An 11827-nucleotide genomic window follows, 5' to 3' on the forward strand; every position below is an offset into this window, starting at 1 on the left:
TTCTATTGTACTTTCCCTATTGTCTGCTCTGTGGACTGCCTCCTATCTGCACAGTTACTGAAAAACTGAGAGAGGGAACTGAAATATGGGATGTTTGAGGTTTTTACAGCCAGCAAATAGACAGACACTGAGACTTGTCCACACCACAGGTCTCATTTTCACTTTCACTTTTTTCTTTTTGTGTTGGACAGGCAAGCAGGCATGGAATGTCTTTTCTCTTTGTTGTGGAGTCAAGTAAAAGAAAATTCAGCCGGTGCCGCACCTCACTGAGACAGTAGTTTTCCCACCTCCACAGGGGATTGAGAGGAGTTAATCTTATGTGTGGCATGGCCACTACCCAAACAGAGCATTCACACATGCAAATGCAAAGTTGCAGGCCTTTGGAGAATCTATAGTTTTGGACTTGTGTTGCCTTGAACACATAATTTACATAGTCTGCTCCGAATGGAGAGTTCTTTTATGAGACACAAGGCACATCAACAGTGTTGGCGATTTGCTTCCACATTTCCACGTTCTTTGTTTTTATGTCATGGTAACTTGTTACAGACACGCCGTGGAGAACTGTGAATCTGGAAAAAAGTTTTTCCTCCATTTATTAAAATAACTTCACCTAGTGGAATAGGAAACAACTGGTTTCCTTGGCTGTCACTCGCTCTTCATCAGGGGATATTTGCATAAAGTTCGGTGTTCTTCAGCTCTCCCCTGCAGTGTAGCTTTTTCAGTCTGTCAAACTGCAAGGGGTGCATGGCTGCAAAGCCAGGTCTTATTTACAATGAATGGCAGCTGTCACTGACCTAGCCTTTTGAATGCTTATGTACAAACGCGCCCATAACCCAAGTAACAAAGTTTCTGTTTTTCTTTTCTTTTTCTCTCCAGTCGGTCCATACATTGGGAGGTACTGTGGGCAGAACACTCCGGGCAGGATCATCTCCTACACAGGCATCTTGGCACTGACAATCAACACTGACAGCGCCATTGCTAAGGAAGGCTTTTCTGCTAACTTTACCATCATCGAAAGGACTGTTCCAGAGGGTGAGCTGGCTTAAAACACTGAAAATCTGACTGAAGAGGATGTCAGGGAAGCAGAAGCAGAGGTAGCCAAAGACTGAAAAAATTTTATTTAACAGAGGTAAAAGTTCCAAATGAATGGGGCAAAGAGCGGGACGTCTCCTAGCATTGGTTGCTCAAATGCCAGCTTCTCCAGTTCATGTGTCAAAGTGTCCTTGGGCAAGACACTGAACCCCAAGTTGCTCCTGGTGGCTGCACCACTGGTGTGTGTGTGTGTGTGTGTGTGTGTGTGTGTGTGTGCGTGCGTGCGTGCATGTGTGTGCTTTGGAGTGTGAATGGGCAAACGGACAAATAGTGTGAGAAGCGCTTTGAGTGTGCTTCATTGCATAGCACTATACTGTACAAGTATAAGGTCCTTTACCAATCCCAAGAGATTTGTTTAGTGGAAGAAAGTTTAGATTGGATGAGACTCAATCGAAACTGGTTAGCTGAACAGAAATTAGACAGTGAGAAAAAATTATCTCCAGAGGGATGTTATTAAATGTAAGAAGCAGATATTGTCTACAACTGAAGTGACATCTGGCCCTGTTATGTTGAATTCCAGTCTGTTTAAAAGAGCTTAAAGGTTATTTAAAGACATCTTGCTTCTTAATTTGAAGATGTTGCAACATACAAGTCTACTTCACATAGTTTACAAGTTCTACTTTTTCACACTAGGCTCCAAAAGGCAACTTCCCCACCAGTGACCACCCTGAACATACACACAACCCCAGGGTTTTTACATTCAGCATCGTTGTCATGGGGCATGACTCCCTAACCCCATTCTGCAGAAATGTCCAACTAAACATTTCATTAAGGAACATGAGCTGTTTTAGGAGTCATAAATCTGTCGAAGGGCTAGACCTCCCCAGACGCACATATGCAGTGGGTGTTTGAAAAGCAGTAAAGATGGATGCATTTCACTAGATCAGCTAATCATCTCCAAAAAGCGTTTTATCTTGCCTAAAGGACAGAGAGACGCTGATTACACACACAGCAAATAAAACAACCTTGCCTCACGGTAATGAGCACAGTGATGACTGCTGCTCATTATCTCTTGTCCAAGTTACTTAAGTTGGTGCAGTCACACATGAGATCAGATTGTTCAAGTCAGCATTTCACATTCAGCAATAAGAAGGCACAGTGATGCCTCTGACCTGTGATCAGCAAATAACTTAAGAAGTTACATGAACTACACAGCATGAATCGCTCTCTTACACCAACTACAGAGAGGTATCCAAGATATAAAAAATCCCAAACCTTTTCTGTCCTCTTCCTGACTCGTACCATTTGAATCCTTTATAATCCCTTTATACACTGGGTTTTCTTGCTTCTGTGGGGCAAGGGGAAGGATACACTGATAGGAGGTAATAAGGTGATTAAAGAAGGCCTTGTTTTTTGTTCTTACAGCATTTCCTTTACTCACATTCCCCATAATCACTCTCCTCAATCTTCCATCCACGCTCGCTATGTACTTGGCTGTTGACCCAGCCAAGTAGACCCAGTAGACCCAGAAGACCCACCCACATGATCAGATACCATTCTTAGAAGCAAACAAATAGCTTTTTGGGCTTTTGTTGATCACAATCTGGTAATCTGGATGATGTGAGTCTGTGTACAACAGTCTTCTCAGAAGCCTCTTTTAGACACAGATCCTGGTATATTGCCATTAAGCTGACTCTTCATCATGTCCACTTTGCTTATTTACACTAAACCAGACACAGCTGGTAAAATGTTGCCCCAGAACAACAATATTAATGCATCTGACATTACTACTACCTCCCAGCATAATACAGAGTCAACAATGGCTCCAGATTCCAGGTTTGTACTTTTGATATAGAACAGCGTGTGTGGCTGGGCCATTGATTGTCTATGGAAATATGGCCCCAAAGTATAGAAAATAAACACACCTACTACCCAAGAGACCATGTTGGGGAAAATAGTCATTTGAAAAAGATACATAGCCCTCAGGTCCATAAGGGAAACGGTCAGTGAAAAAAATAACGGAATGAAACTCACTTTAATGTCAAATACGGGTGCAAACTTAGCCCCCACTGAATGTTTTATGAAGACAGTTTTACATCTTAATGTAGAGCCCTTTTATCCTACTTCCTTTAAAAACAAGATAATGAAACAGAACAGAATTTATTAAGGCTTTGCAGATGTGTTGCTCTTTTCCAGAGTGTGGTGTCCTTCTCCACAGAGACAAGCTCTGATTCGGGGGGACACTACAAGCACATGCTGTAGCACATGCACCTCCTGGTGCTTTTGGTGCTCAGAATCCATCTAAACACATTTTACTCTCTCCCTTTTTCATCCCTTTCTTCTCCCTCCTCTCTTTTTCTCAGATTTTGACTGTAGTGACCCTTTGGGGATGGAATCCGGAGAGATAACATCAGACCAAATCATGTCTTCCTCCCAGTACAATCCAAGTTGGTCCCCAGAGCGCTCCAGACTCAACTATTATGAAAATGCATGGACACCAGCGGAAGACTCAAACAAAGAGTGGATACAGGTACCACATTAGAAATTATTGCTTTTAGGCTAGAGTTAGATAGAGACATGCTTTAAATGTAGTTTCAGCTACCAAGGAAAGGGAAAGGGCATCTGAAAAGTAAACAATACAGCTGTCTGCAGTATGGTTTTGGGGGTGAGTCACAGTCTGAAGGTATATGCAGTATTAGAAATGACTGCTGGCTATTAGAGCACAGTATGAGTGTTCTGTGCTTGTCCTTCAGTCTCTGCAGGTGTAGTTTCGCCATTATACTTGGATGAGAGCCAGCAATTTTGAAGATGAATGTCGGTCATCCTGATGGACCTCAAAGTGTGTCCACTCTCTGTCTCGCTGTCCCTTTGTCTTCCTGTCCTACCTGATAACTGTCTCTTTCCTTGAAAATGCTGGGAATTTTGGGAAAATTTTGTATGGTAAATTTAAGGGTTTACTGGAGCTTGACCATCCTCAGATACAGATAGGTCAAAAGCCAGTGGAACATGTTTGATTTATTAACCAAAACCCACCATGGCTTGTAAATGTCCAAACTGTTTTTTTTTGTGCTGTTTATTCCACAGTCTTTGCTTCATTGCTGAAAAATCTGGCCTCCACAGATTCCTCAGGGGATGAATGATAGAATTGACCTGAAGCCAAATATTTGCTTGGGGAGGGCCATAAGCAAGCTTTTCCTTTATTATTGCAATGAAAATATTGTGCTTGGGGTCCCTGTTGCACCTTCAGACTAATTTAATCAGTGTGTGAGAGGTGTGTGTGTGTGTGTGTGTGTTCATGAGCATTCTCTCATGCTAGTGTGTTTTCTTGTGTACATTCTTGGCTTTGTGGGTGAGTAGGAGGCAGGGTTCATATTGTCCTGTAGAGGAACATCCATCTGACTGGATCAGGAAGAAGCAGGACTTCCCTTTCTACTTTTTCTATCAGTTGGACAACCTGTCTCTTGAAAGAATTTGTCTTGCTGAAAGGAAAGCCCATTGTTCATAGTCAGATGCATGTACTAAAGTTGATAGCATAGATTTGAAGGCTACTCTATCCCAGTTTGCCTTTTTGTCAAAGGAAATTACAAGTGATCACAGTGATTTGTTGTCACTTGAGGCTTTCCCTGATGTACTATTGATCATGACGAGAAGTAGATTTGGCAGTCAAATCTCTAATGGGCACGCTGATTTACCAGTACTAATCAGATCAGACACTGATTGGGGCTCTTCAACTTACTCATTTCAAAAACAGTGAAAGAACCAAATCTGCATTTGCAACATAATTTGTTTTCTAAGGAATGTGATGCACTTGTGCAGAGCACACTGAGCTGAAGCCCACTTATCACAAGTGGTATTAAAAGAGTACAATTCTTCATGCTGCAGTCATTAAGCCTGTCTGTGATGCTGCAACAAACCCAAGCACCCTTGCAGCACTTACAGATCAACTCAGATGCATGGAAATCAATGTATTATTTATTTCATTGTCATTCCCTGACTGCTGTTTGAGGCCTACAGTTGTATTATTCATGACAGGCAGCCTTTTGATTTCCGGGCATTCTCCTTCACTCTGCTATTCTTCTTTTTTGCCAGATTTCTGATCCATTTTAATGCTGCATCATTCTGATGCATGGAGAAGAGGGGGGAGGTGATGCTAGTGTCTGTGTACTCTTCACTGCGTAATTAAATTGGTGTAGTGTGGTTCAGCATTGGTTGGGTTAGCCAGGTCGTTAATCAGCCTATTAGTGAACACACAGAAGGACTAATGTCCTTGAGGGGGGGACAGATGCAATTATCTGAGCAGGCTTTCATTTCATATTTTCATGTTCCTTTTTACCCTTCTCTTCTTCCTGTCATTCCAGATCTACATCACAGTAGAGGGAGATTTGTGCATATTCACTATGTGAGCCATGGCTTTCTTTGAAGTTTAAGAGGATGAATAGTGGGGTTCTGCGCAGAAGGTTGCAGCAAAAATAAAGAGGCCACACCCCCAGACTACCCAGTTTATGGCCTGATTATTGTCTTATAGACTTCAACAAGCTAATCCTGAATTACACATATTTTACCAAGGAAATATGAAAATCTGTCTGTGAGGGTAACATATGTTTTCAGATTGGTAAGACATGGTTCTGAAAACCAACAGTTCCTCTGGGATCATAATAGGGGCAGTTGCTAAGAAGCTGATGTGTGGTTTGGCTTTGTGATATTTGTCAAAGACAGAATTAGACAGCCACATAGAGTTGCCACAGCATCTGAATGATGCAACAAAAACACTACTGGATCTCTGTCAGGCGGCTGCCACTGATCACACATACATACAACATTACTCATTACTTTATGGTAACTGTAATGTTACCTACAGTCTTCAGGCATTATTCCTGATTATTTCATCAGTATTTACAACATGTGTTTATCAGCCTCTATATGTGCCTGATAACTTAAATTGTTTAAAACTGAGAGGAGATAGTGAGTCCCTTAAATCTTACCATTTGAGAAATCCTTTAATTTTACCTTACTGCTGGATGAGAGAACATTATAAAATATAATAAAGTGACATTACTTAGAAAAAAAGTGTGCAAACTCATTGCCTTAGAAAAATGTAACTTAAACATGGTGAGTGTACAGAATGTAAGATTTGAAAATGTAAAATTTACTTAGTTTGGTTAACCAAACTTAGAAACCAGTTAAAAAGTTAACAATTTGAAATTGTCTAAACTGTTAAGTCGCATGGATACTTGTTGCAGACAAGTTAATTTGATTTATTTTTATTGTTCTCTTTTCCATTTTTCAATTTGAAGAGTCATTTCTAGAATGAATGGATTCTTCAAAAACCAAAAAAGAATAATCGTGGAGAGTGTTAACTCTTAAGCAATACATGCTGCAAAGTCTGCCATTCCTAAAAAAAAAATCACTATCTCCTCTGCTTATTTTTTTCTAAGTTAATCAAAATCAAATACAGTGAGTTGATTGGCTTTTTTGGCCTACAATTAACCTTTTTAAAATGTGTGTTAACAGCCTAATTTAGGACCACTATTTATTTTTTAATAAACCCCATGTTAATATTTACAGTGTTTCTTCACACAACGTGATCATTTATCTCATGCACATGATACTAATCTCTAGGCAAAGTCAACCATTTACAGAGGAATTTATCAGGGTTTGGTGGGCATGACCTGCCTTGACCATGTTTCCTCATGTGAATCCCTAAAACAAACAGTGCTGTGAAACCTGCACTACTTAGTAAAGATAACAGGCTGAGAAAGACCACTAATTACACTCTTCCTTGATGAAAACCACTCTGGCCACGGTAGTGTTTATCTTTTCCATAGTCCCAATTGCAGAAGCTAAAGTTAGCATGTTCTGACATATCCTGTTTTCCTTCTTATCCAAATGTGATTTCAATTACCCCAGGACAATGAATCACAGAAATGCCCCTTTCATTGTCATTGTCTCTCTCTTCACTTCTGTTGTTGTTCCAGGGCTTTTGCCACGCTGAATGATAAGTAATTAGAATATGGACTAGTAATTACCTGGGGCACCTCAGCTGATGAAGTCTAGCAAGAACAGTCTGGCATGCAGCTGCCAGTGAGATCATCAGCATGCCATAGAAATGGAAACAATGGATGCTGTCTGTGCCTCACTGCTCCCAGCCCTTGCTCTCAATTGCAAAATGAGTGAGAGGATAGAGACCCACACTCGAGTGGAGTAGCATAAAAGTGGAACTAGAAATTGAAACATGAGGGATGGCATGATGCAATGAAATGAAACAGTGCTGAATAAGTATTCAGAGACAAAAAGTCAGCTCAGCCGTATTCAGTGTCATTTTCACTATCCAATGCTTGAAAGCCTCATACTAAGTCATCATCACTAAATCATCACCTTCAGCTTTATATACAGTATCCCGGGACAGGATCGTCAGGATGTTTGCGGACGTGACATAACCTTGCCCTCTTTTCCACCCTTTTTAATTGTTGTTGTGTCTTGCTGCTTTTCTTCTCTTTTGTCTCTCCTCTATCCACTCACCCCAACCGGTCGAGGCAGAAGGCCGCCCACCAAGAGCCGGGGTCTGTTGGAGGTTTCTTCTATTGAAGGGAGTTTTTCCTCCCCACTGTCGCCAAGTGCTGCTTGTTGGGTTTTTTCTTTCTAATAATAATAATAGTAAGGTCTACATGTTATTTTGTAAAGTGTCCTGAGATGACTTTTGTTGTGAATTGGCACTATACAAATAAAATTGAATTGAAATTGAATTAATCATTACAGAGAGCATTATTTGCATTTGTGTGGCAAAGATGGGAATGACCTTGGAGTTAAGAGTCTTTAAGATGATTTGCAAAGAAGAAATCAGTGAAACCAGACTGATAAATATTTTTTCTCCAACAGCTGGGACAGGCCCGAGCCCATTTCACACACAACAAGCTGCCAACCTTTTAGCTTTATTATAGCTGTGGCATATCCATCCCTACTTGTCAGGAAAACATGATCAGCGCATTGGAAGATGTGAAAGTTAATGGCACCAAGGAGGTGGCTGCTAGATCTACTAGTTTTATCACTTTATTAACTTCATGAAATGAGCTGAGTGAACTCTTGGCAGTTAATTTATTCAGCTTATCAGAACAACTCATTTTTAATAGTTCTGAAGTAGTCTGAACATTAAAAAATATTTAATGACTTTAAGTTTAAAGTTTAAAGGCAGTTTGAAAAAATAAAACTTAGATATTTACATTAAAGTAATGGGAAAAAAAAGTTACTTCAAAATACCTATATTTTCAATTTATATTGACTGCATAGTCAATGCTGCTGGAGTAGGGCTGCATGACTGCAAAAGGCACAGGAGAGGTGTCATTTATAGATGGCACAATGAATACAACTTTGTATCCCTAAATACTGAATAAAAAGATAAACCCTAGTCTCATGAGGCTCAGCAGAGGGGAAATTTCCAGCATGACAGTTATCCCAGAGGCTGCAAAAATCACATAAGAGTTTTTAAAGAAGTATGAACTGAAACCAGGGTTAAATGTCTCTTGACTTGAATCCTAGATGAAGAAAGGCAGAACATCCCTGCATAGATTTGTGCAGATTAGTGTCACCCATGCCCAGGAGGATAAAACAAAAAGGTGGACATACAAAATATTAAATACATTAAAGAATGGAGTGTCACTACTGAAGATTTTATTGCAGTTTCTTAAATAGGGACCAATCATAATCATTTAATTTGTCAAATGTTTTTTTTCCTAATTAATTGGCTTTATTTTTGCTAAAAACATTAACATTGTATTATATGGGCATGATATGTAATTACTTAACATTTTAGTGATATTGACTAAAGATGTACTCACTTTTGTTGAATACTGTATTGACATACAGTAGTTCATAGCAATGTTTTGTTTCATTGCTATACTGTACAGAGGACATTCTAACCACATTTTTTATCCAAAAAACAGTCATGCTTAATGAGTTTCTCAAGGGCCCAGAATGATTTCAGGTTATCTATCTTCTGATTATACCATCCTTTGAGATCCATAAAGCATTTCCTGAGGTTGTTTCCTGGGCTGGGACTTCTCTATATGTCTACCAGCTGCTCTTTGGATCACACAGGAGTGCCCCTCCTCTCTCATCCTCAGCATTTCTCTTTTTGGTGAGGGAAAACGAATAAACTCATTCCCCAGAGGCCTCCGTTATTCAGTCAGCAGCCCACACACACCCAGCAGGGAATCTATTTTTCCCCGACTGTTGAGGAAGCAGAGAAATGGATTTAAAAGAAAGTATTTGATAAAGGTCTTCCAGAGAAAGAATTGCTGCATACTTTGTGGCAACTCAATTATAAGTTAATCAAGCACTGAAAGAATATTTTTGTCTTTCCTGTTTAGAAACCACATGCCTCCTCACTGTACCTACACAACAATGACTAGGCTTTAGTCTCAAATCCTTATCATATGGCCTTGCTCATCTGACAGACAATACACTGAGCAGTGGATGGGCCTGATGATCACACCCACAGCTGCCACTGGGAAAGTTGGAAAATGATCTCCTCAAACTTGTACAAACGCATGCAAATACATAAATACACTGTCATTCCTCATCATACGACTCATTTCAGTTTGGCATGGATTTCAGCATGCTGATCTAATTGCATGCACATCAGGCTTTAACTGACTGATGTTTCAAGCCCTAGCATGACTAATTCTTTTTCTGCCTTTCTGTTTTCATTAGTCTGTGAAATGACTGGAGACCTGTACACTGGCTGTTGTGAGGCAAGGGACCTCAGTTTGTCTCACACTAGGAAGGCAGAGAACACCCAAAACAAATACACAGATGAAACCGTCATCCTTTAAAAAAAATGACCCCTAGGGACTCTAGTAATAATGAAATGAGCAAAGTAAGTTAGGTGACATAGTATATAGAGATCGCTGTTAGGAGGTGACAGGGTGGATGACTAGGTTCACAAAGGGCTTTCAGCCAGGCAAACAGGGTTAGAATCGAGCATGTGATGTTTTTCAAGTGGTTTTTGCTCCTAAACCTAACATAGTGAAATAAACATAGTGAAATCATGACTGTTTCATAATCGTTACAGCATGTTTATGGCAGTTTTCTTGATCACAGAACTGGGCTACACTTGATGTCATGTTTATGACTGTTTCCGTGATAATGAAACTCTGTTAAGTTTGCCATTATAACATATTTTGTTATTCAAGTTGGTGGAGTTCTTGCAATTTCACCTGGTAATGTAGTGGCGCTATGTCTGCAGATGTTCTTATGGGTTGCATGAGAAGGAAGGGGCAGATGACTTGCCTGGGTCATATAGGTTGGAGGACTTGTTGTGTGTGACACAGACAGTCAAACATACAGTATTTTGTATTATAAGACAAAACAAGAACACAAGACAGCAATTAACCTGTTGTATGACCAGATTCTGAGACATCTGGGTGATTTCCTACACTGCTCAGACTGTGTGTGTGAGTGTGTGTCTTTGTAGGTGGGTTTGAGTCCAAACACTCTCACAGAAGAATAACTATATGGTAAATGTGGAACACAAGCATAATTTTTTTTTATTTCAGCAAAGTCTCACAATGATGCATGTTCCAGATTAGTCACACCTTTAAGCAGAGTGATGGCATCACACATTAAGCATGATTCACCCTTTCAGGGCTTGATGACAAATCATCTGAGAGTGATGCATTTACCCAAGATCCCCTGTGCACTGTTTCTAAACGTTAGTTAAAGGTTTATTTATGTAGGTCAGTTTGTGTTCTCGGTGGGTCTGGGCTGAAAGGCTTCCCATCACTAATCATTATCTGGGCCTGTTGGTTTTCACTGCAGTTTCTGTGGTGTGGGATGGACTTTACATCCAAGTCTCCTGGTATTCCGTTTTCTCTCCTTGACCTGTGTGACCCCCGTCTGCTAGCGTAGCCTCGGGCTAATAACTCCAACAAGCAGCCATTAACAAATCGTGCTCTGTTCATTAGACAAGTCCTACTATCAGCCCGTGTCTGTGAAATTGAGTTGGTCTGTGCACTTCCTCACTGGAGACCCCATGGTGCTGTCCTTCACTTATTCCAAGGCATCACTGTCGCCAGCTTGTTCCCCTCCCAACCTTCTTCTTTTATCTTTTGTACAAAAATATCACAAAATATATATATTTTTCCTTTTGTGGAACAGTTAAAATGTTGAACCACAAAGTATGGCACAGTTACACCCTGTCATCATTTGCGAGAAAACACCTCTAAAGGGTAGAGTATTTCAAAGGAAAACATGAATTTACAAGAGAATGTTGATTGGTTAAACCTCTTCAAATCAGTCATATTTCAGTACATTTATGCCCTGTGATTGTTTGAGTCTGAGCAATCATGAGTGTTCCCAATTAGCCCTGCCATTCATTTTATTCCCAGAGGCTCTTTTTCCCCATTACACCTAATGAGATCTTTTCAGAGAAAATATTCCAAGGCCAAGTCAATAAGTCGCTTTGCCACTGGAACCAGATTGGAACTTAGTCAGACTGGCCATTTGATGGTCTCTCTGACAACTGGTATGCTTTCCCATCCGTTGCTGGCACATTCGGCCATTTATTCAGCAGAGAGGAATTGAGCTCCTTCTTTATTAAATGGGAAGCATTTGAAACTTATGGGATTTGATTTTGTCTCTATTTGTGAGCCCAAAAGAGACATTGGACTTACTGCAAGCCACTTAAGCTGTAGACAAGAACAACAGTATTCTCTGTGTATTCACTCAATCCATTCAAACCCTCTGTGTAGCCAAGAGAGAGTGAGAGAACGACCCTAATTTATTGATCCCAATCTGTTCA

The 11827-nt window shown here is 40.3% G+C and overlaps 1 protein-coding gene across 4 annotated transcripts in view; it reads left to right on the top strand.

Annotated features, from left to right (window-relative positions):
• nrp1a (neuropilin 1a) overlaps nt 1–11827 on the top strand; it is a 79620-nt gene that overhangs the window by 44971 nt on the left and 22822 nt on the right. For all 4 annotated transcript variants that reach the window (XM_020621331.1, XM_020621333.1, XM_020621330.1 and 1 more), the window contains 2 exons: nt 877–1032; nt 3396–3562. In XM_020621331.1, coding sequence (XP_020476987.1) covers nt 877–1032; nt 3396–3562 — 323 coding nt within the window. The remainder of the gene's footprint in view (nt 1–876; nt 1033–3395; nt 3563–11827) is intronic.

This window comes from Monopterus albus, unplaced genomic scaffold, assembly GCF_001952655.1.
Source record: "Monopterus albus unplaced genomic scaffold, M_albus_1.0 scaffold258.1, whole genome shotgun sequence".
Classification (NCBI taxonomy): Eukaryota; Metazoa; Chordata; class Actinopteri; order Synbranchiformes; family Synbranchidae; genus Monopterus; species Monopterus albus.